Source organism: Pseudopipra pipra, chromosome 12 (genome assembly GCF_036250125.1).
Source record: "Pseudopipra pipra isolate bDixPip1 chromosome 12, bDixPip1.hap1, whole genome shotgun sequence".
In the NCBI taxonomy this organism is placed as follows: Eukaryota; Metazoa; Chordata; class Aves; order Passeriformes; family Pipridae; genus Pseudopipra; species Pseudopipra pipra.
The window spans coordinates 2,425,001-2,450,602 of record NC_087560.1 but is presented as its reverse complement, the minus strand read 5'-3'; the positions used below and the strand labels follow the sequence as shown (position 1 = coordinate 2,450,602).

At 40.6% G+C, this 25,602-nt stretch overlaps 1 protein-coding gene across 5 annotated transcripts in view; it reads right to left on the bottom strand.

Annotated features, from left to right (window-relative positions):
• The window catches only part of RAB8B (RAB8B, member RAS oncogene family), a 28,893-nt gene that overhangs the window by 243 nt on the left and 3,048 nt on the right, over positions 1–25,602 (bottom strand). The window contains exons 2-9 of one of the 5 annotated variants that reach the window (XM_064668382.1): positions 12,418–12,478; positions 11,827–11,887; positions 10,907–10,984; positions 9,780–9,869; positions 8,928–8,993; positions 6,732–6,782; positions 6,219–6,243; positions 3,745–3,817 (exon numbers count right to left, since the gene is read on the bottom strand). In XM_064668382.1, the coding sequence (XP_064524452.1) occupies positions 3,768–3,817; positions 6,219–6,243; positions 6,732–6,782; positions 8,928–8,993; positions 9,780–9,869; positions 10,907–10,984; positions 11,827–11,887; positions 12,418–12,478 (482 nt within the window). In that variant the 3' untranslated portion in view covers positions 3,745–3,767. Of the gene's footprint in view, positions 1–2,085; positions 6,244–6,731; positions 6,783–8,927; positions 8,994–9,779; positions 9,870–10,906; positions 10,985–11,826; positions 11,888–12,417; positions 12,479–25,602 lie in introns of those variants that run through there. The other 4 variants (XM_064668381.1, XR_010433668.1, XM_064668383.1 and 1 more) reach the window with 4 other exon arrangements.

Here is a 25,602-nt window from a genome sequence, read left to right as displayed (position 1 = left end):
TCTTTGGAGATGAACACACTGCATACAAAGTATGTCTGGAAATAAGGATGCAACTGAGAAGTGCCGGCACGGCAGCCCTCAATCTCACCGGCTTCTGGCCAAGGTGTGTCACAGCAGCATCACCTCTTTGTGCTGCTCTGCAGAGGGGTTACACCAAGGCAGAAAGGTCAGGGAGCACGAGGGTAGCGTGCCACTGAAAAATCAAACCCCGTTTTGAAACAAGTCCATCCATCTGAGTCCCCAGTGCCCACCCCAAGGCCCTGGGACACGGTCAGGGCTGTGCCAGGGACACGCCTTTGCAGTGGTGGCACAAGCAGAAAAAGTCACACTGCAGCAAGTCATCTCAGTCATCTACTCAAGGAAGGTATTTAAGACTAAGTAGGGTGAAATTAGTGAACGTTTACAGAGTTCTTGGTCACTTTGAAGGCAGTACAATGTATTCAGTAGCAGAGTTTAAGCTACACACATTTTCCACAATTCATTAAACCTGTTAATTCCTCAGATGGGGAAAATGTTCATATCCTGCTCTAAACTTTCAACTTTATTTCACAAATTGAATTAACAATATGTACTGAATATATGCTCACAGAAGTTTGTGGAGCATTTGTTCAGCAGCTTACTGCTGATGTGTCTGCCCAAGACAGTAAAAAATTTTTGAAGCATCTACAACACATCCAAAAGTGCTATAACTTTTCAGTATGATTTGCATTCCATGCCATGCCCTTTCTTTAAACCTCCAGATGGCAAGAATAGCCTCGTACAAGATAAAAGCTGTACTTCTGTATCTCTTGAAGATTAGAATCTTTCTAAAGAAAAAGTATTTTGAAATCTTGTATTGATGACTTTGGTATAATTCAAGAACTCTAAAGAGCCAAGCTGGCAAAAGAGTAATTTATGCAGCAGGCCATTTAAAGCTGGATACATTCAACATGTGTACCAACAACTTGCCTCTAATCCACAAGTGTGCAGTATTTGTATCATAATTGCTAGTCTGCAACCAAAAATAGACCCAAGAACTGTAATAAATCACCATTTTTATGTAGGGTAAGTATGCCTGCTATTTCCTTTTAACAAAGGCAGAATGCAAATGTACTTAAAATGTCACTAACGACTGTGAGAACCTAAGGACTGCTGAGCATCTGAACCCAGTTCAGATCAAGCAAGATAATGTTTAAACAACTGGTCCTAACACGGCAAACTTGTCTGCCTGAAGCAGTCTGAAAACAACCACCAACCCAACCAAAACCAAGGAATAGTAAGCTGTAACAAGAATGTAACTCCAGCTTTCTGTTGCTTAGGGTAAAGAGAAAACACATCTTTTTAGCTAAATACAGCTTATTAAAGGAATGTGTAGGAAGAACACATTTTAAAAACTCCTTGTCACCCACGTGTTTCCCACTCATTCCTCAGGGTGCCCACTTGGATGTCTCAGATACTACTCTGCTTTTGCCTTGGGCAGACACAATCATTCCTTCCTTAGGTTTGCTGATTTTTGTACCAATTCTAGCTACTGCCAAACCACAGTAATTTTACTAACAGCTAACAAACATTTGTCAAATCCCTCAATATTCAGTACTGAGGGAAGCTGGACAAACAATATTTGCTGTATTGATTCACGATACTTGTGCCTCGGGGTACTTCACAGTCACCCCTCACACAGTGCTGATTTAAAGCAACATCAGAAAAGAAAATGGTAACAGCCTAGTTCAGTAGATAATTCTTAATCAAACTGGAGATTGTGTCTCATGTTACCTTTGTGGTCACTGCTCAGAAGTGACTTTTAAAGGGTATTTCGTGACACTAAATGTCTGGAAAAATGGTTGCTTATGAAACTGAAGGTCACCAAAATAATAGATTTAAGCAATCACTACAGGAATAAAGGAGTTTTCAGGACAACTCTAAAGAACAGTCAAGTTCAGGAAAAAGCAAAGCCATACAAACCCCCTTGTGGTTTATCACTAGTTGGGCCAAGCTTTACAGATGCAGCTCAGCTGGACACCTTTCCACAACAAAGGTATCAAAAGTGGAGTGGAGATGCCAACTGGACAAAAACTACGTGGAATATTTCATACAAAATGCTCCAAGTGCTTTTCATTACGTAACTTTTATTTGAGACACACGTTGTAAAAAAGTTCACATGAAATAATAAAACTATTGGACTATGAAGGTTTTTTTTTAAGGGGATGGGTTTGGGTTTTTTTGTCTATATACATCAATACACAATTAATGGTTAGGTTTACAAGTTAACCACATGACAAGTTCACTTTTATCTGCAGGAGCTTTTCACATTACACCTTTATATCAGAGGTAAAATGTGCTTAAAAACACACAGTAGAACACTTCTATTTCAAAATTAAGCATTTTCTCAAGGACTATACTTTTTATTCTCAATTTAGTGGCTATATAGCATTAAAATAACAGTAATTGAAGTTTTATTTGCAAAAATGTCCGTAAGGCCATAGGAATGCACTAAAATAGTTAAATTCACCAGGAACAAGAAAAATCAGTGTAAATCCTGCTTTTTTGGAAGAAAGAAATACGTTTTTTATTTATAAGAATGAGAATGGTATAAGCAGGTCAGTGAATGGAGGAGAAAAAAGACCTATTATCACCTACAGACCAATCCTTAACAAGTTTAACATTGCAAAAATTCCATTACATTAACAGATAACCAAATAACAGATGCATTTTCACAAATAACACATTTAGGCATTTTACATATTATTCATGTACTTTCAAATCGTTATGCATTCACAATAGTTTAATGTGATATGTACATTCAAGACTCCTTTATTCACTCGTGAGAATGATCCACGAAATTCACTTGACTTCAGCAGACCAGTATGGGAAAGGTACTTTTACAATGGGAAATACTTTCTGGAAAAAGAACTCCAGGTCTGAAAGGTCACTCAGCACTTTTAAGACTGTCCCCCAAACAGAAAAGTGAGCGGCATTAAGTTTCATGAGTGGTTTAAGCTTTAGCAATAATAGAACTCCCAGACAATAAGTACATAAAATATTCTATATACACTCAACAAAAACCTCTTGTGCATGTTTTGCTGAGCACAGACCAAAAGCTAAAATTGCAAAGCACTGAGACCAGTTTGTTTTGCATTTGGCTTTTTTTTAAAACCATTTAGAAAAATGTTGGTCAAAGATACAGTGCACAGACATGGGGCTGAGGGAAAGATTTCCTAAAACTGCAAAGCACAAGCAGCATTTTTGTTTTACTGAAATCCACCAAACAATGTCTGCTTTCCTGAAAGGTTAATGGCAATTTCTGCAACAAAACAGAAATACATTTGCTGCTTAATGAGTAATAATTATATGACTTTCATTCTAATGGGCATTAGAGTACTGACTAGTTGACTGAGGTATAGTTAAGAGTCCTTCAAAACTTAAGATTATATAGTCTGGAGCAAAGTAGCAACAGAGACTGCACAGAACAATCATGGTGATCTTAGAAAAGCCTGTAATACCCAGCATCTGATGCCCAGGCAGAACATCTCATCATCAGCCCCCGCTTTCCAAAGGCAAACACAGCTAAAATCTCCCAGTCCAAGAGAGCTGCCCCCCTGCCAGGGGACAGCACGTTTCCCCACGCCTGGCAGGGCACACTGGACACAGGAAGGTCTACACTGACCCACAGTCAGCACACTGATAAAGTGCAGCCACTCAGCCATTTAATACTGCTGGAGAAGTGGGGTGGGGGCAAAAACACAAAGAAAGAAAGCTGCGTTTTACCTTATCCATAAGACCACATGAAATTAGAATTCTTCAGTTTCAGCAGATGACAACAAAATTGCATTAAATTCTTCTACAAATAGAAAAAGATGAACTGTACATGAACAATAAGCAAAGTGAAATATTTACTGCAGTACTTTCTCATGCATAAAGTGAATTTCCTATGGTCTTACCTCACATTTATGTACAGTTTAGCACAGCTAAATGTAAGAAAATAGCAAGTTTTTTTCTCCCTCCCACCCTCCCCCATACAGAGCAGATACCCCAATTCGCTGCTGCTTCAAGAAGCACTTCATAGACTCTACTACTTACAGGCTCTTTCAAAGGGAAGTTCATGGAGACTAATAATTGAATAGACATTTAACCACACAGCCAAGACAGGAAAAAACAACACAAAGCATTCTGTAAACAGTGCCAAACACAGAACATGTCAGTTTTGGTTTGCAGACAACCCCTGAGATAAAAATCAAAGTATTACGACACCAAATAAGTCAGAGGTAAATTACTGAAAATAAACAACATTCATAATTGGTGTCACAACACTTTCTGTATAGAAGCACTTTTTTAACCATACAGAAAACATAACTGCTTTAGCCTGTCCAAGAAAAACATCAAGGGTAGACAACAGAGCAGTTAGGGTTGCTTTGCTTTTCCACTAAACCTTGTTGCCATGAAGGTTTCTCTGTTCTAGTGCAGCAACAGCAGTTTATGAGATCCACCACCTAGTTCCAATAACTACTTCTAGCAAACTACACGTGGGGACAGGTCAATAACCACTCAGAGCTTCATGGAACCAGCTACTACTAACGTTAAACCTTTTCAAATCAAATGCTTTAAATCTAATACCACTGGCCTGTTCCCTTCCAGAATATTCAGGACAGACCCAGAGATGACAAATCCAGTACCTGACACAACAAAATGAAGTGGTTATCTGTGGAAAGACCAACTCACTGTTTACAACTCCAGCCAAGAAGTGAAGCAAAAGCAGACGCTGACTTTGACAGTGACAGAACACACCTATCCCCCAACAGCAACCAGGCTGGACACAAACTTGTACTTAAAGCTTACAATGGTCCACGTTTGGCACACCAACAGAACTAAAGCACCTGTTTTAATTGCTCATCGAGGAAATTTTTCCAGAAGACAATAAAAAAAGTAGTAGAACAAAGACTAGGTTATACAATGCTCAGTTGAGTAAAAAAGGCAACTATGTTTCACCTCTGCTTCTAACAGTCTAGGTCACTGTACCAGTGATGAAAAAATAACTGCTCGAGCAGACCAGACACACATTCAGCATTAACTGCAGAACCAGGAGTAGTTATAGCCCTAATGCCACGGCTTCCCCGGGGCCAAAGCTGGGCACAAAGCTGGGCACGCTTCAGACACCGCCCGGGAAGCTGGTTTGGGACACCTCTGTTGCCAAGGGTGGGTCATTACAGACGTTAACAAACTACTCAGAGTTACAGTAGAAATGGAAGTCACCTTTAGAAGCAGTCATTTCTGAACAAGTGAATCCAAAAGAGGTTACTCATGCATTCAGCTTCCACAAGCCACTTAAGTGATAGCGATGAGGCCAATTTGTGAGGCTGATCTCAACTCCAGAGTGTAATTCCTCATCAGAAACACAAAAAGGTGCAGTTCGAGCTAACAAAGGGAAGTTAAGTGAGGAAAGACACTGTGTTTATTCAAATAACTGAAAGGTGCATCTGTGAATCAGACAGTGACTGGCAATTCAGAACACAACTTTGCTAAGTCTAGTGAAGAGAGAAAAGCAACATACTACATTCAGAATAGAAGCCACAGCTTCTGCATGAACAGATTTGTGCATCTAAGAGAACAAAATCCATAGAAATTGCTAAATGCCAATTTTTACAGTAATTCTCATCACTAGAGCGACAACATCCATACTGCATGGCCACAAGTATACAGCATAGAGATAATGGAAGTGAGACAATTTTTCCCCTGGCTCTTCTGCTTGAAAATAAATTTGTTTAAAAACAGAAAGAAAACCCTGCACAAATCTGTTAAGAATTTACAAGTCAAACTGTGCAAATACAAATGTAAGATTGTGCTGTAACAGGCAGTAAGAGGCCAATATGGATGTGCAAAGTTAAAAGAAACATAGCAGCTTTTGCAACAGGCAATAAAACAGAAAGTAAAAAAGGAAAACAGGTTAACTCTTGCATTTGTGTCTCCACTTCATAGCTTCCATATCTGAGAAAGAAAGCCTGACAGGTCAATAGGCTTAGTGAGCAAAATCCACTTGGTATTTTGTGTATCGCAGTCTACGTTCAATGGAGCTCTCAGCAGCAGCTTGGTGGTATTATTTCTGAGGCTTTGTGACCCTGTGCTTTCAAAGAAGCAGAAAAGGTTCTAAGTGTGCTGCAGTCTATCATTAGAAGTTCATCAAAGTAGCGTGCATCGAAAGAAGCTGCTCTTCTTAGATCGATTTTCTGTTATTTTTACTGGCCCACCTGCCCCCGATGAACTGTTGTCATTCTGAAAGAGAAAAGAACACCAACATCACAAAATGTAGAAAACAATATGTCCAGCTTTCCTATGTTTCCCTCTCCACTTCCCGCCCTTGCAAGGCAATAACCAGAGCAAAGGGCTGTTGCAACTTGAGCTCCTCAGTCACACAGACTCTGTTACTCACTGGATAAAACTGTCTATTGTAAAAATAACATTTCCCTAACAATCCAGAGCTCAAGTATTAGCTGCAGAAGAGACTATGTAATAAAGCAGGGATCCCACTACTCCATTTCAGAAGAACACATCAGTTCCAGGCTGCCCGACCTTAATGCTCATGCAAAACAAGGACCAGTTCTGCACTGAGGTGTAATAAAGTGTGAGAAATCACTGGTTGCTCAGATTTGATCTAGCAACTGCTGTAATCCCCAGGAGATTTTGGCAGGGCTGCTATTCAGCCAACTATTAGAGCTGTGCTCTCACTGGATGTAGTTTGTATGCTAATTGGAAATACAAACCATTTTTCTGTTGAGCTTTGTCATAATGTCCCGTGCAAGTGTGAAAAACGCCTGGTGAGGAGTGGAGATAAAGAAAAAACAAACAAGAGTTAGTCCCAAGATACATTAAAGACATGATAGATTTGGAACAGCCAGACATATGAACAGTACAGTGTTCTGCAGGCCACTAATGGCACTTTGAGCTGCAAGACACTCTCTGTACAATATCTGCAAACTTAAAACCTCAATAAACATGCTTGAGAAGAAAAAACTTTCTATTATGAGACTCAATTCTACCAATCTTTGAAGCAATTGAACAGACTTTCCCTTTGCATACCTCTGGAGGGGGAAAGAAAAATCAGCTGAAGAGAAGGCTGCACATACTAACACTCTATTCCCCTCCAGCTTAACTGTGCATCACAACTAGAAACACAGAGAGGTTTGAGGATGGGTGCCTGGGAATTCTCAGTAAGGTCAGCTGGTGTCTGTCCTCCAAAACCTTTGCTCCTGGGCTGTCTCTAAGGCTATTTAAGCTTCCAATACACCGTTATTTAAAAAAACCTCAAAACAACAAAACCCCCCATAAATAACGACTCTCAGCATCCCCGATTTCAAACCACGAAGGAGCAAAATAACTGCTGTAGCAGAGTAATTCTACAGTTCTCCAGAAGCAGGGAAAAGCAAGACATAAGAGTATCTGGAGACTTTCACAAACCAAGGACAGTTCCAGAATGTAAAGAGTGTAATCACCTCCCCTTTCATTGTGTTCAGAACATATCCAAAGAGAGACACTCATTTAATGCAAATAACTCACAGTAAATAAATAAATAAATTCATTTCTGACCTCGAGAACATCACAATTGCATAATTTCCCAAAAATGAAGCATTTGGTGGAAAGTAGACTAAATCATCAGTGATTGCCAAATGCCTACACCAGCTACATTTTTTAATGCTTTTTTCACTATTCATGTGACAATTTAAAAAAATATTCAGGCAGCCAAATCATTTGGAGTAAACACAAACCACTGCTGTGCATTTAATGACCTGCAGGAGCTCAAATGAAACTGCAGGTGTGCCATGAAAAGCCAAGTCGACCCTCCAGAGGAACTCAAGCAGAAGATGGGTACTTTTTATCAGGAGACTCAACTATCCACCCCCACTGGTATTGCTGCTCATGGTCACACTTCCAGTGCCTGCTGTGGGAACCACAGGGACACTGAAACGGGGTCAAACACTGCTCCAGCTGCAGCACCATGCAAATCTGTCCCTTCTAACTATCCTGGATAACAACAGCCATCCTGCAATCACAAAAAACATGCTGGGCTGGAATGACAGCCCTCCTGTTGCTTTAAAGTAACAATGGCTTCAGTTTGTAGTTAATTTGTCAGCTGCATGATCAGAGTTAAGTACATGTTTGGAGGACTTTCAAAGGGTATCCCACAGAAAGGTTTGAAATGATTAGGTACAGGAACAACACTTAAGGACAAGTCTACCTTACTGGATGAATAAATCTTAATGTCACTGCCTTCAGATATAACTATTTTTTGTCCACACTTCATACAGTTAAGATCCTCCCCCTCTTTCCCCAAGATGACACAAGTGATTTATAGTAAGATAGACTGGACTTGAGCCAACTCTTCCTTCCAATTCCATTTCCTTATGCTCTTATAAATAGGGATCATCTGTTTTTAGCACAGAATTTGTTTGCAGGAAACAAATTACAAATCTCTAGATAGTATTGTAAGTCTTCTTCCTCCTCTAACATCAGCTTATGACCTGGTGTTCCAGGTTAACACACAAATTTTCAGTCTCATCTGCACAGCATGTATTTAGTAGTAACCTGAAGGCTCTTTATCCTGAAAGTAAAGAATCCTGAATCCAATTTCCTGCACAAAGCACTGCTCTAAAATTACACCTATTCCTTGTCTAAAAGGACTTGAAATTTAAGTAGCAAGGCACAGACATCTAAAGCAACTGTTTGCTACAGTAACAGTAAACCACTGTGTTACCACCCATTTAAAAACCAATTCCAGACGTTACCAGAAAACAAGGAGCAGTTGGATTATAACAGAGGCTCTCTAAATATAAGAAGCTTGGTGACCCAGGAGCACAGCTGGGACTTCAGGTGCCAGATGAGGTCAGAAAGCCCAGCAGATGACCAAACAGACCCCCCCAGCAGGAATTCAAAAAACACCGAGCATAACACCCATCTCTTACCTCTTCCACGTTTATGCTGGATTTTGCACTTGTCTCCAAAAATTTGATTCCATAATCAATTGCTAACTGGAAGAGAGGTTAAAGTGTTTCAGTGGTTTTGAGGTTCCTTTGTAAAAGGGATGTTTCACATAGATTCCTAACAGGACAGATGCTGCAGCAAGCTTTAAAAACAAAACCAAGCACTGCTTTTCTCTTGCAATAAGATTAAAGTTACTGAACAATCAGACAAAATATTAGAAGAGGCCACACACCATCATATAAAGTCAAAACAAACAAACAAACAAAACCCAGATTGATTTCTCACAAAAAGACTTGGGCTCTAAAAGAACATTAAGGCAGAACCTTTACTGATATGGATTTATGGGCCAGATAATCATACAATCATGCCCTCAGCTCTGCTCCTACCAACTACACAACTTCAGCTGCACACGTGAGAGATTTCACAGGGTTCTTACTCATCTGTTTGTTCTGCAGAACAACTAATTACTTAAGCTTTAATAACAGCACTCATGACAAGAGTAAGTAATTCACCCCCATGGTGAATTGAGTAGAACATGATCAAACTACACACAAAATTGATGTTGAGATCTAAAATACTTCATGCTAGAGCAAAGGCCAACATTCTTAGCAGGATCTTGCCTTCAAGACAACAGTACCATGAAGTTTATTTAAACCTGAAAACAATCAAGTGCTATTTCAAGACAAAACCCCCAAACCTGGCATCCTGTAAGCTTCTGAAGTGACAGATTTGAGACCTGTTATGTCTCATAAGCTTAAAACACACCAAACATCCAGGAGCTAAAATCCTAAGAGAAGTAGGTTTCTGAATGGGGTAAAGTCATCAAATCTTACCTTCTCCCCTTTTTCTTTTGAGACTTGTCTTTTTTCATTCATATCACACTTGTTACCCAGGATCATTCTTTCTACATCTGAAGAGGCATGCTGAGAGAAGGAAAAGGAACCTCTCAGAAACAAAGTGCATCATGGTTTAAAAGAAACTTTTGTGTCAAACTCCTCCACGACTATTTTATTTTAAAGAAATTATCCAATGTCAAGGCATTACTGAGAGAGACTGATTTTTGAAACAAGCAATTAAAACATTAAAGTAGGTTGGAATAAATACTCCTAGATTACACTACAGATCAAATCTGTGCCATGGGCTCTGTTCCAGGTTGCACACGTGCCCAGGCATTTGGCTATTCTGGAAACAGAACTGTACACACTTTACTTGCAAGTGGTGCTTGGACATCTGGGGGATTTGGTTGGAGTATCATTATGGAATGTATTTGTATTTTTAAAATAGATTACTAATAAAAGTCTCTTTAAATTAATAATCACTTCAGCAAGAGAACTTTTTTAGCCCAGTCACTCTTGCATGAAATGGCTCACTAATACAGGAATTTTAAGAGCCAAAGAAAATACTAAAGAAAAGCCCATGGATTTTATGTTTAAGAAAAACAAACAGTAAGATTCTGTTACCTAATTACAGCTTCACTAAAATTACGATTTCTCCTCTAACTTCAGAAGGACCTATCCCTACCTGGCAGAGTGTCCCATCAAAGAATTTACCATAAGTCAGCAGGAAGGAAGCTCACCCCAGAGCAAAGGAAAAACTCAAAACTCTCTAATCAGACACACAGAACACAGTGAGAACTGAAATCAGAGATCTCTCTCATCATCTAAGTGACAGGTGGGCACCTTGAGATCCTGCTCCTTCCCATTCCTTAGACACACCCAAAGTATAAAAAGAACAATAAAAGTCATCCAGTAAGAACAGTTTTGAAACACCTTGTGCTTACTTTTCAAACTTCAGTTTTCTACCTTCTATCCTTAAATGAACAAAATAATATTAGTCCCATTAGCAACCACTGCTGCATTCATTGCACAGTAAATTGGCCATAAATGCTGGCTACTATAATGAGTGAAAAATTACTTATTATCTGTCCCAGGGAAATTCTAAGATGGAATGAAGCACTTACCTCCTCTATATTTCTTATCCAGTTTTTTATGTTGTCAAAAGACTTTTCATTTGTGATGTCATACACCAGCATAATTCCCTAAATAAAATTAGGAAAATCTAGTTAGATGAGCTAGCACTATTGGCTGACTTTTGATCTATGCTGTAGGTTTAATTATATTTGCAAAGAAATTCAACATAAGACTTAATTCACCTATAATCCTTTTCAAGGCATTATGCCATGGCCGGGAATTTACCCCAAATATTACTACTTAACATCTTTTGCCACTGTTCACACAAAGCAGTAATACCATGTAACAGCAGCACAGCTTGTAATCAGCAAGTTTTAACAGTGCTCCAACATAAAGTATCTCAAATCACAGCATTAAGAGCATTACAAGCACTTGTAGCACACAGGGTGCAAGGCTGGAGCCAGTTATTTGACTTCAAGTCATTCCCAATGGAGAAAAAAGTAACAGTAGCTGTTGCAGGTGATTGTATTTCTAGCCCAGATTTTGCATTCTTTACTGGCTGAAGGAAAAGCAATTCAGTGAGAGACATTTTTAATATTAAAATAATTCATTACTCATTTTTCACACACTTCAAATGTTTAAAGGGGTTGACTGCATTAAAAAAAAAAAACAACACCAAACCTGTCTGATTAAAGCTTGGCAACTTTATTATAATCTGCTGAAATGTTAATTGTATGAAAAAAGACAATAGGGCTTGAAGTTTCATCACCAAAACAGGCCTAGACAAAGTCCCAGCAGGCTTAAGAAAGGAAAAACAAACAAAAAACCCCCAACCAAACCACAAACTTCACTCCCCACATCTCAAGCCACAATTATCCAGTCCTGCAGTTGCAGACTTACAGGATACAACCTTAAGAAGAGCAAACCAGTTCCACCAGTTGTGTTTGGCTACTCTGAGAGGGACACTCACCATGGCTCCTCTGTAGTAGGCCGTGGTGATGGTGCGGAATCTCTCCTGGCCAGCTGTATCCCTGCAGTTCAGGGGGAAAAGGGAGTTGTGTTACACTCATCTGCACTCAGAGGTGTCTTTTTAAACACAGTAACAGTGCTACCCCAGAAATACCCACCTGCTGCTGCCAGCACACTCAGTCTCTACTCACCCCCAGGCAGGGAGCGGGAGCGTTATCACTCCCCTGTGCCTTGGTGAGCACAACCAGGTATCAAAGTAGCAGAGATTACATTTTATTAGGCTGCATATTTTAATTTACAGCTGTGCAGTTAATATTTCTCCTCCACAGGGAACAGCTATAAGCACATTTCAGAGGACAGCTTTGGACAGAATGGGAAGTTGCTGAAATGCTTGCATGTGAACAGGCCATTTCCTGTGCTCCTGAAGCAGAACCACCCCCAGAGCAAGCCAGAGGAAAGCACAAACCTCATGGACAGTCAATGAATTAAAGGTATGAAACTTCTGGGACTCTGAAGCTCAAAAGCTCTGAAGTATTCTTCTCTAAATGAATACAATATTCACTGCAAACTTAAATTCCCTTGGAATACTTACCATATTTGCAGCTTGATTTTCTTTCCATCTAATTCTATTGTTCTGATCTTGAAGTCGATTCCTGCCAGAGAAAGAGATACTCTTCAGGTCTGCAGTTAATGCCAAGGAAGTGTTCAGTTTCCTTTTGGCAATTTGGTCAGAGCACACTCAGTCCAAAGAATTATTCTGAAGTTGTCCCCCCTTGCACACCCTGGGGAGTGCTCAGAGCACACAGAGCTTTTCATCTGCACCCAGCGTGGCCAGGACAAGTTATTCTGCACAACAAAACCAGACTAAACTCATCCTCACTACCAGCTGGCCAAGAATATTAGAGAAGATTTGGTCTCCAAACCCTTCCACTTCACACCAATAAGGTCACCAGTTTGAACACGTATTTCTCCTGAACTTTTGAGCAGCCCCTGCAGTCAATTCCCTGGTACCTCTAAATTAAAATCCATGGTGACCCCTGAGCTCCTTCTCAAAGCCAGCATCTACTTCTGAAAACTGATGTTTAATGCAGTCTAACCAGACATCACAGTAAATGGTAAAACAACACAGCAGACAAGTCTTACAGGGAGGTACTGAAGGTGGCTGAAGTACACCATGAATGGGACTTTTTCAAGAACTTAGATTTTCTAGGAAGCTCTGAAAGGTATCAATCAAAGGCATCAAATTCTCTCCTTTTCCCCCTTACACTTCCACATGGTACCGAGGTACCCATCAGTTCTCAGATTAATTTTCAAGACAGATTTTAAGTCATGGGCAAAAAAAAAATAAATTAAAAAAATTATCTTAGAGGGGCTTAATAATGTCTTTTAAAAGTTTAGAGGAGTGAAATGGATCTATGAATCAAACATAAGATTTCCATTATTAACTACTTTAACTTTTGCATCTCTAAACCTATACTATAACATAGGTCATATTGAGACTATTCAAGTCTCACTATGTGACTGACAGATTTTTGGGCAGCCAACCCCATGTACCCTCCAAAATAATCTGTTTTGAAACTAATGGCCCATTTTCTCTTCACTGAATCTTAAATAGTTACTTGATATTTAGTCGTAGTTTGTAAAAGATAGGGGTGGGGCTGAGTTATTTTGTTTATTTAATTTCTTCTTTCTTAAGATGCAAATTAACTGACAATTATCAAGAGTACCTTAATGGGAAAAAATGCTGTTTCTAGCTTCAAGAAGTCATCCATCACTTAAACAGGAAGTTATGGGATTTTTTAATATACCACAGTAGAATCTGAATATGAAATATGGACATTCATTAGCTATTTGACTTCCCTTCTTCTCACATGCATTATTACTGTTTTAATATACTGAAAATACCAAGTTTCAGCCACTTAATCTTAATGTGCTCTGGATACATAGTTCAGCTCATTAGTTAGAATACAAATTATGAGAAGAAATATCACATCAGCACTTTAACAGCACATGAAATTAATTGCACTCATTTAAAATGCTATGACTACTGCTCCAATTGCAACTTCCCAAGATTCACTAGTAGATTTACAGGCAAAAAGATCTTCCAATAATTCCCACTTTTCTAAAAATGACATGAGAATTATGCATATTTTCTCAAAATCCCTATTATATTGTAACAGAAGTTTGGCAAGTTTGTTTTATTTTACAATGGACAGAATTTTCCTTCTCTTGTAAAGATTTTTCTCCTAACTAGGTGCAATCACAGCTGCTGAAGTCACAGGTAATTGTATTGAGGTCTGAAAACAAATAACCTTTGCTCTGAATAGATTTTGTTTTGCCCCCAAAGGTTATAAAGCACAAACACGGATTTCTCTGCAAAGGGAACTGTACCGTGGCAACAGCAAATTAAATCAGTTTTAAAAGCTCGTTTGTGTCTGGGCCTGAAGCTTCAGTGTAACAACAATCAGGAAAACCAGGTTCAGAGACTACTGTGGTTTAGAGATAATTCTGCCTGTGCTGTGAACTCTGAAGCTCAGACACAGCAGCACAAGCAGTGACAGACTCCTGCAGGGATGGTTTTCCAGGAGGCTCCCAGCTGCAGTGTGAGCTCCCCACGAGCACCAGTCCACGTCTTGCACAGACTGGTTTCTTGTGGTTACTCATTTCCCTCACATTGCCAGAATGATTTATACAACCATTCCTTTCACCACTTCTAAAACTCAGGATCTCCACAAAGTGCACCTTCTCTGATCATAGGCTTTCTAGTATGAACTTCACCAGAATTCTTAAAGGTGAACTCCAAAGCTGAAAGAAGAATCTAAAGGGAAAGGCCAAAAGTACCTCTGTTATGACACTACCATGTTTAACAAATGCAACTTTTTAGAGGCCAAAATGAACTAGAAACTGATGTTTCTTTTGTGCTTTCAGTTCAGTGCCAGGAAGTGGTGAGCTGCACACGTTTGTAGAGCAAGGCTGGCGACATGTGCTACCACTTCCTGCCAAGTGCACTTGCATGGCCACGAGCTGGTTACAGCTACATTTCAATTACAGCATGTAAAACCCTCCAAAACTACAGCATTTCAGCAGCAATTCTGGACTGAAAATTTCCTTTATTAATTCTTTTGTACAGTCACACACTGGGATACAAAAGTTACTCGAGTCTAATACAGAGGAGTCGTTTGTGACTTTGATTGCAAAGGATCACACAGCTTGCAGTTTTAAAATGCAACATGGAATGGAGAAGAAGCCCAGAAACATCTGGATGTCCATCTGAAGCTAAGTTTTAGAAGCTTTCAGAAAACACACACTCAGATTAATTCTTAGAGTGCAAATGCTTACAGGATAATTATTTTTAACTGCTCAAGTGCAGTTGTCACGCAAAGGTGTGACACACTGGTGCCCACCTAGCAAGTCAGTAAACATAGATCAGAGTGACACAGGAGCATTTGCTGCAGGAATCACAAACTTGCAGATTGCAAGGATGAGGTCCAAGTTGCAATTTGTGTATTAGCTAGGACTGTAATTGCTTGCACTTCCCTTGCAGCATGGGGTAAAAGTAGCTGAGGGCTTATAATTCTTCAAAATCCTTTCCAGATCCTGCTGACTATAGGCCAGGGATGCATCCTCACTCCTCACTTTACTGAGGGTATTTTCTTCTACAGCTTCCAGTAAAACTGTCAAAGAATACAGTGGGCAGAGAAATCTGCACACCAAAATTCAGTGTCACTGGTGCCACATGAGTGGAAAGCCACGGGAGCTGCACGTTGCTGTATTTACCCTGCACTGCTGGGCACAGCCAAGGAAATTCAGGCTGTGCCACTGTTCAGTGCCACACAGCCAAGTGTCAGAGGCCAGGGGGACTGGCCTCACCAAGGCCTCTTTGGGCTTAAGCCAAAAAGTCATGTCCAGCTCACACTCCAAAAGCATTTCTGCCACCATTTTTCCCACCACTCCACTCCCTAGAGACATGTTCCTTCTTATTCCAACCCATCTGGGCAGATTTGACCCATAATTAAGCTGCAATGCATTAATTTTAGAGAGATATTGTGAAATGTTGCAAAGAGCTCACAACATTACAACACTAAACATCCTGAATGTACAGGACACTTCCAAAGGCTCCTTTTCCAGCTCCAGTACCGATGGTTTCCTACCATGAACCTTCACAGAAGCGGCCTGACGCAATTCCTGCAGGAATGTGGGACAAGCTGAGCAGGGAGGCTGAAACAGTTCGTTTTGTTACTTTAGTTTTTAGAACAGTGGCTTACTCAGGGCATCACTGTTACTCTTTTGTTCTGCCCTCACCCCGATTTTAACCCTGTAGCCATCAGGGGCAGTATCTCAGGTTCTGCAGTGCTACAGTATCTGTCCCAGCCAGGACTCCACTGCAACTTTCCCCTACACAGAACCACAGGCTGGACTAAGAGATTGGCTGGTTTATTCTTTTCAACAAAGCTCCTGCTGCAGAAAATGCTGCAGCACAAAGAAACCAAAGAAACCAAACCCAAGTATTCTGGCTGGAGCGAGTCAGCTGTCACAGCAGCACCAGCAAATACTTCCTGAAGGTAAAGGTTTCTCTGGTCTTCAGACTGCTCAGCAAAAAGGGTCGTGTTCCTCAGTGTTCCTTACGAGCAGTAAAAGACAGGCAGAAAAGAAACATATACAAATTAATGTAAAGAAATATCAGTAACCACTGGCAGGCAAATATTAGAATGTTTAATTTTTACCTTTAGTACGCAATTTACCTGTATTTTAAGTTAATTTTTCATGTGGCTCAACACTAGTTTTGCAGCAGCTGGACTTTCCATGTGCAGCTGTAGCAAGATGTCAGCCAGGAAATGAGCACCTTGCAGGATGCAAATAAACATCAATCTCTGATAGCACACACTGTCTATACATACTATACCTACCACAGTACAGTATTTCTCCAGCTCTGGCAAAGCAATACTTCATTTAAAAAACAAAACACAAGTACTCAATGTACTAGCATTTTAAATTGTTTAGCTCTGCTTTTTTAAAACATATAAGCCAAAGGAATTTTAAAAAGTGATTAACCACAAAAATTGGCAAAGAAGCTGTGAAAAAAATTAATACTGATTTGCTCGTTAGAAAAGGGTCTCATTTTAGTCCCATCTATCAAAGAACATAAGAGATGCACCACAGTTTATTAAAATTAAAAATAAGGACCTGTTTTGCATGACCTGCACGCAATAAAAACCTCACCCTCTCAGAGAAGCTGTCTTCCCACTTATCAAAATCTTATCTTACTCCTTTGAAGTAAGAATGGAAGAAGTGAAATGAAATTAAAATATTTTTTCAGTGGGATTCCCTGATAAAACACAAACTTTGTGGCACTCACCACCACTGGACATGGATCACAATAGAAAGCAATGGGGGAAGGAGTCAAACTACAAAGTCTCACCACCCTTTTGAGCAAATCAGCATCAGAACAACAGGAATTGCTGCATCAAGTTTCAAGCTGGGCCTACTCCAACTTTGAGCATTGGTCCTTCCTGTGCTACTGTGTTTCTATGTGGGGCTGTGGGGTCTGATGTGTTTCAGTGGGCTGAGCTGGAAAAGGAGAACATGTTGCAACGTCTTTACTGCAAGACATGCAAGTCTTCAAGAGACACAAAAGGAAAGGAAATCATTTCTGCAGCCACTCAGAGTTATCCCTGAATTAAAAGCAACTTTGAACCGAGCAAGCAGATCTGTAACTTACTTTCAAAAAAGGAAGTAAGAAGAGGCACATAACTGAAAATCAATGTGCTTCACCCTCAGTTTGTTGAATCCTGGGAGAGAATGACTCGGAAAACATCCCCAGCTGAGGGCCATCAGTTTGTAACCATATATTTCCCCCACAAGCTTACCCAAGGATTACTCCCATTTTGTTGTTCTGTTGTTGTCAGCAGTAGGTTTTGCAGGGTTTGGATCACAGGATTACAGCATCATGGAATGTTAAGGGGTTGGAATGGTCATTAAAGGTCATCTAGTCCCTGCCATGGACAGGGACACCTCCCATCAGACCAGGCTGCTCAAGGCCTTATCCAGCTTGGAACAGTGCCAGGGATGGGGCATCCACAACCTCCCTGGGCAACCTGTGCCACTGTCTCACCACCCTCACAGTAAAAACACTCACAATTATTTTTTAAGTGGTTTTTAACAGAATATTTTCTAGTGTTACATCAGTAGACAGTCTCATTCTATAAAGGTAGATAAATGGAGCTTCAGAAATTTGCTCTTATATCAGATCTTTCTAGAAGAATTACAGTAAAAATAAAAACCGATGAAGTAGGACTCAAGATCAGTGTAAAAGGCAGGGTGGGGAACACTTGCAACACACCAGTGCGTCACACAGCCTCACACAAGAGAACAAAGTCCAATCATTTTGAACTTGAACGTTTGGCTTTAGTCCCTAGTAACATCTGCAAGGAATTTTCAGATGATCTCAGCAATGTCTTGTATCACTATGTAAATTAAAGAGGCAGTAGTCTTTTATTGCAGCCATTCAAAAATACAGTAGATGAACACGAAGCGACACACCAGGGTGAAGGTCAACATTTTTTTCCAACGTTGTAAAACAAATTATTCTGGAATTAAACACAAGTGCAAACAGCTTTAGTTATTCTTTCACAACTTAAAGGGACAAACTGTATTCTGTTCCTTCTGGACAGCCCATAGGAACCCCCAGCACACTGGTAAACTCGAGTGGGCTGAATGGGCTCCTTGGGGTTAACTGGCCTTTCTTCATGGAACTATTCACCCCCACAAAGAATCTCATACCTCACAACGAGACACAGAGCAGTGTCTTGCACCTTGGAAGTTATTAATACTGTAAGGTCCTTAAAGTTTAAACACTGGCCAAATAAACATATACAAGTGGCTGAGGTAGGTAAGGCAATAAAGAACTGGGGTGCCACGTGTATATACAACATAAGGCAATTTCCTGCTCCTGAGACCTTTGCTTTGAGCAACCTTTGAAATGCACGACTTTAGGCACCAAAAATACTCAATATAAAATTCAAGACTATAAACCAGCACAATAGTAGAAACTTAATACTGCTTGACACGAGTGAAATTATCAACAACAGCCCAACTTTAAAAGGGACTGAGTCCCTGCAGGATGTGTTTTAGAGCTTACAATCCAGATACTACAGCTCTGTGAAAGTGCACAGAAACTAACTTATGGTCTACCTCTCATTCCCTTTGCAATGGAAGACAAGCTACACTTGATGGTAACTCAGTCTCATCTAAAATAACTTTTAAAATTGCGCTCCTGATACAGACAGCCAAGTTTGTTTATTTTGAGGATTATTTATAGACTGCCTGTCTCTAGGAGGAATGCATTAACTGAGCTGCTTAGAGAACATGCTCCTCTCAGGCCAGTGTGCAACTGGAGAGCAGCAAGGGTTGTAACTGGCCAAGAGACTGAGCTGAGGGTACAGTTTCACAGCCACTGGAACTGGGGCAGGTCCTGCCACGAGCAAGAGTCATGACCAATAACCTCTCTGGAACAGGTATTTGATTCTTCTGCTTAATTTGAGATGACATATGGTTGGTCCATATGAAAAGCATCATTTAATTGGCAAGACAAAAAAAAAAACCCAAAGTAAAACCCCAAGAACAGGAAAAACTTATCCCAAATCTCTTGCTTGTAAACTGGATATATCTGTAGATTTAGAAAACATTGTCTTTAACCAAGATAACTCTAATTGAATATTGCTGTCAGGAAAAAAAAAATTACTTCATCCAAAGTTAGCATCTTAAGCACCCAAAAAGTTGAAAAAAATGGCTTATTAAAAAATTCCTATGCAACCAATACTAGCTGGCCACCATGATTTAAAGTTCATCGTTTACTATTCACACACCGTGCCAGTTGTGACAATAAGAACAGGCCAAAAAGGTTAGGTTTGGGTTTGTTCTGTAATTTTTGGTCCTGATGAACCTATATGGCTGTCAAGTGAGAAATGGAGATGCCACTTCTATTTTTAAAAGCCTCTTAAAAGTCTCAGGGCTCCCACTGGATCTGGATGCCTACACTAAGCTGGTTATTCAGAGTGAAGAAATAAAGACTTTGAGGAGCCACGACATGATCTGTTTAAAACAAAAAGCTAGGACATGAAAAGTGAGCACACAGAGTGTCCCAGGATCACAAAGCAAAGTGAGAGCTGGTAAGTCAGTGCTCACTCAGAGATAAAACACCCTCTCAGAGTACAAACAATGCACTTTGTACCTTCCATTCCAGCAGTGCCTGTGACAGGCACCACACACAACTCCCACCAGCTGCAGGTTTGACACAGGTATCGAGGACACGATGGCAACAGTTGGTGTGTACAAGCAAACACTGTTACAGCCCAACAAGACTGCCAAGCATCTCCTTTAGAGGTCTGGGGACACCAAATAGTGTCAGAGATAACAACAAGTTAAACTGGATAATGTTAGAGCTGGTATAAATTACACACGACCACTGTAAAGACAGAAGTGATCCATTTATTGCAAATTTTACGGGAATGCAGGAACACTCCACTCATTAAACAGCTGAGATTTCAGAGGGCACAGACCTGCCAACACTGGAGGAAAAAGCACAGAGAATATGGGTATTACCAGGAACATAAACAAGGATAAAAATGCAACAAAAAAGCCCAGCACACATCAACAACGGTGGCAAGACAGTTCTCAGCTGAACTTGGTACTCAGTCCAAAAGGATCTTGGTTATCTGTGGAGATCAAAATGTCTCATCCAGTAAGAATTATCTTTGTTACGAGAACTAATCTAATCTAGGAATTTCAGTTAGAGTCTATAGTTGTGTTTTAGAAACAAGTGTGGAAGGTACACAGTGAGGCAGCAAAATCAGGCTGAAAAGTCAAAGTAGAAGGTTTAAAGTTCCTGAAGTTATTTTTACAGACAGCACTCTCAACAGCCCAAGAACATCATTTTTCTCATGTTTTTTTTAAACCCCTGTTTTAACATGAGGTAAGTAAGCATGTAGGGGTTTTGGTTTGATTTTGTTTGTTTGTTTGGGAAGCAAAGGACACGAGGAAAGAAGGGCTGCTTTGTTTAATTTCTTACATGAATGATGAAATAGGTCTTTTTGAAAGGTTTTTCCTACCTGGATTAAGAGGCAAAACCACATAACTTATTAGCAAAGGCCATACTTGTCTTTCTGGCACATAACAGTTTTCTTTTCCTACATCACACAAGGTTCTTTTAATGAATTAACTTTAATTAATTCTTTAATTTCTTCAGCTCATTTTTCTGCATTGCATATTCTAGTACTCTTCCCTAAGTCACTTCTGCTAAGCCAGAGAAGTTCTCCCAGGCAGTTACTCTGACTGAACCTTCCTCCTTCCCTCCAGGTGACACAGACACCTCACCTCATCTTTAATCCCATCTGAAGTCACACCACACTTTGAATCACTAAGGAAAGCTATTTCTCTCTGGCAGATGAAAGAAAGGAGAATTTCTGGGGGGTGTGTGGGGGCTGTAAGCAGTGTATGAGCTCCCTGGCTGGCAGCCACTTTAGCTTTGCCCAGTTTCTTATACTCAATGTGTTTTTCCCAATTTCCAGATTTGGTGCCAGACTCCTACTAGAGACCAGTCTGCTTGAAGCATTCTCAGATGCTGCCATACACAAAAGAGAATGACCCACTGACAGTCAGCATCGGGTTTCTTTCAGCCTGGAGGAGGCTGAGGGGAGACCTCACAGCAATCTAGAGCTTCCTCAGGAGGGCAGGCTCTGAGCTCTGCTCTCTGGGACCAGGACAGGACCCAGGGAATGGCCTGGAGTTGTGCCAGGGGAGGTTCAGGTTGGATATTAGGAAAAGTTTTTGCACCTGAACAGGCTCCCCAGAGCAGTGGGCACAGCACCAAACCTGACACAGTTCAAGAAGTGTTTGGACAATGCTCTCAGGGACAGGGTGGGATTCTTGGAGTATCCTGTGCAGGGTCAGGAGTTGGACTCAAAGATCTTTGTGGGTCCCTTTCACCTCAGGATATTCTGTGATTCTAACTCTGTGCAAGAGCCTCACACAGTGCAACTTTGTTAATGTTACTATTATTCATAGTTTATTCACATTAGAAAAGCATTGGATCTATCTTACACATCTAGTCAGCCTGATGACTTGCCACTTCAGCTACCATAACATCCAATTAAACATGAAAAGCAATATCATATCCTTCAAATTAAAAACACTCACCTTCTATCACAAAATATGAAATAAAGCATCACCATAAATACTGCATGTGTTATTATTATTAATAATGTCAGTTAAATTCTGAAATAAGGCAGTTCAAGATGTATTTCTACCAAAAGGATGACCTTTTGCAGAAGGACTAGGAAATCCTTCCTAAAAAGTACACAAAAAATCCCCAAACAGAAGCTGTATGTCTTCAACCAACACATTTCTTCCTACACTTACTCACTGTTAGTCTGTGCTCTTAACTCTGCATTCAAACTGAGTCACAAAAGCAGCTCTAAGCTGCCCTCCTGTCACTCAAATACCCAGGAACACACGACCAAGACAGACCCCCATCTGCCAGTTAGGAAGGGCATCAACAGTCAGACATCTGTCAGTGTTTCACACAACACCACCACGAAAGCTGCAGCAGCGTTTTTAATAAAAGCCAAACAATTTCACTCCCGTTGCTGCAGGACACAGAGGGTAACACAACCTCTGCAGCAGACGAAAACCAAAGTCTAAGATGTCTTTTGTTACCAACCAGGTGTTAGTATCATATTTAAGGTCACAAGAAACACAAACTTTAATGCTTTTAACCTGTGATGTCTCCAGCTACAAGGTCAGGACAGAGCCCTGCTGACCACCCGCCACAGCCACTGAAAACAGAATCATTGCTCCAGGTTGGTATTTACCTCCATAACCCCGTGTGCCCCTATTCCCTGCAAACCCCCTCCTCACTCTGTGCTGAAGAGATACTCCAGTCTCAGACCCTACAAGCCTGGAACACACACTCCCATTCCACAGATCCATACAGTGGTGCCACCTGAGACGCTGAAACTCATCTCACTCACTTCAAAGTCTCCCTGACAACTGGTTTATGGGAACGACCATTGATAAAGTACTCCTGACAATGCTTTCCTGGTGCCTCCCTCCCTTTGCTCATCTATCATTGATGTGTTTTCTTCCACAGCTCCCACCATCTGGAGAAGCCCAAAGAAACTGAGTGAATGAGGACAGGGAATGCTGAACCTTAACGGGAGGGTGGAAAAAAACCCCAAACCAACAACCCAACAACCAATCCTTTGTCTATCACACAAATAAGTAACCATGGGGAAGGAGAGTAGAAATATTTAATGAGGCATAATTTGACTTGGATACACTAAAACAATTTCCATTACGCATTACAGACATGGAAATTTCACTGCAAAAGGGAAGTTGATAATTTTGCTTGACAAAGGATTTTCATCTGAGTGTTCAAAGGTCAGCACACACGTGCTTGCCTGCCAGAGTAGAGTCCTATTTTGGAAGATGTAGGCTAAGGAAAAGTTACTTCTGCAAAAATCAACAAATGGTTTCAGCTCTCAGATCCAGTCCTATCTCATGGGCAACTTCCTGCCAAAGGCTGATATCATCTTGGATTAAAAAAATAAATAGGACCAATTTTGTTCCAGTCAGCAAGCCTTTGGATGGAGTCAGAAATGCTGTCAGCTAAGGAGAGCCAACCTCCCTCTCACAGAAACCAGTCAATACAAAAAGTTGAAAGGAATGCAAAGAATAAACCTTATTATTTCTAATGATAAACCAAATCCAGTTTTACCAGACAGCACTACTTGAACAGCAAGCTAAGATACTTGGAGACTGCTACATTAATTCTTCCTATTCTTGTATATCACAATGGAACTACGAGCAAAATGCAGGAGATACTCCAAGATAAGTTTTGCTTTAGGAGCTGTTAGGCAGGAAAATGAGCTGACTCAACTGCATTTTACTTTCCATGTAGAAAGAACGGTGCAAAAGCAGAAGTTTCCACTCAGGAAGCAAACGAAACAACATAACCTTACATAACACCCATTCTAAAAAAAGTTTGATCCCATCCCATGTTGACAGTGAAAAGCTGATCCTCACTAAGGACCACAGTGGTGTTATGACTAGTCAGCCCTTTTAGAAATTCTCCAAACACAGCTACAGAGCCCCATATAACAAATTTAAAGCTGCTGAAGGCCAAGGACCTGTTGTGTCTAAAGCTGCTTAAGGCCAATCTGTGCTTTCACAGGTTGAAAACATCACTCAGAATAACTGAAAGGATCATCTGAGAGAAAGATCCCTGGTTCACTTCTCCTAACGGGTAGCAAAGTTTGCTGAAGGTATCAGTTATGCCAAGTAGTCAAAACAAAGATCAGAAAAACTCTTGTGCCAACAAGCCACCCCAACAAAGAATAAAAAAAACTCTGATGGATTATCAATACATATGCAGAGCACCTTTATCCTACTTCTCATGCAACTGTTGGTCACAGGACACGGGCTGGAAGTCCCTGCTGCCTGAATCAGTACAATGTTGACTACAGCACGACCAAAGTCTGGAGGAGAAAAGTCAAAGGCCCATTTCCCAACCTCCAAGCAATCTCCAAGGATGGAGCCTTGCAGGCATGTTCTGCATGACACAGAACAGAAGGGAACCTGCAAAGTACCACACAAAGTGTCTCGTGCACAATGGCAAAGTAACTACAACTCATTACTGACTTACTTCTATAATATCAACTCTGAGGAGAAGTAAAACAAATATTCTACAATAAAACAGCATTTCCATCTCTCCCTCCTACTTTATTTTTTTCCTTTTGGAAAGAATTCCCATTGGTCTGAAGTGCTGTAGTTTAATCTTGGTTAAACTACTAAAGAACAGAAGTGGGACATTATAAGGAAGTTATCTGGTACTACGATGTTGACCCTTCCATCATGGCAACAAAGTTTGTTTCTATTTCTGGATGTAGAATCCAGGAAAAAAGTTGAAACTATGAAAAATTTAACCCCATATAGTTAAAAAACCCTCTAAATGACTCACCTCACTCAAAACCAGCATGTAAATACATAAGATTAAACTTTGATAAAATTTGATGTCAACACATCTCGATCACACACCTTCTCAGACTTCTGCAGTTGAACTAAGCCTGACCTTGTCAACAGAGAGACCAGAGGAGAACCAAGGGACACAATATCACACATATTAATTAAAATCATTGTTAATTGAGCACACATCATAAGCACCACCATACTGCAGAACCCACTTCATGGAGAACACACAAACAAAGCAGCCTGGCAGCTCACAGTCCAGGAAAACTCAGTGTACTCAATGAGGAATACTGGTCTGGCAGGGCAGCCTGTTTGGGGCCAGCATTGCACCCCTCCACACCATGATAGCTTCACTCTATCAGCCAAGGGAAAAACCAGAATTGTTGAAAATGGCATCCCCTCAGCTCATCAGAGGGACCAGTTATGACCAGTGTTGAGAAACCTCCATGCACTCACCGAAAGCTAAAGGGAATGTGAGCACATCTTCAGGAGCAAACAGGTTAGATCCACATGACTGACCCAAAAGCAATATATGCAACACATGAGGAAGGCTGAAAAAACCCCAAGTATTTTTATTCCAGCTACGTCAGCACTTCATGAACAGTTTCACTATTTCCTGCATTGTCGACTCCCCTCTTTGGAGGCCCTTTGCTGCAAAATGAAAAGGGACTGGAGGAAACCAAGGACAAGAAGGAAAATGGACCTGTGAAATCACAAGTACTGCCTATGGAATTAGAAGTTGGCCTCAGCTCTC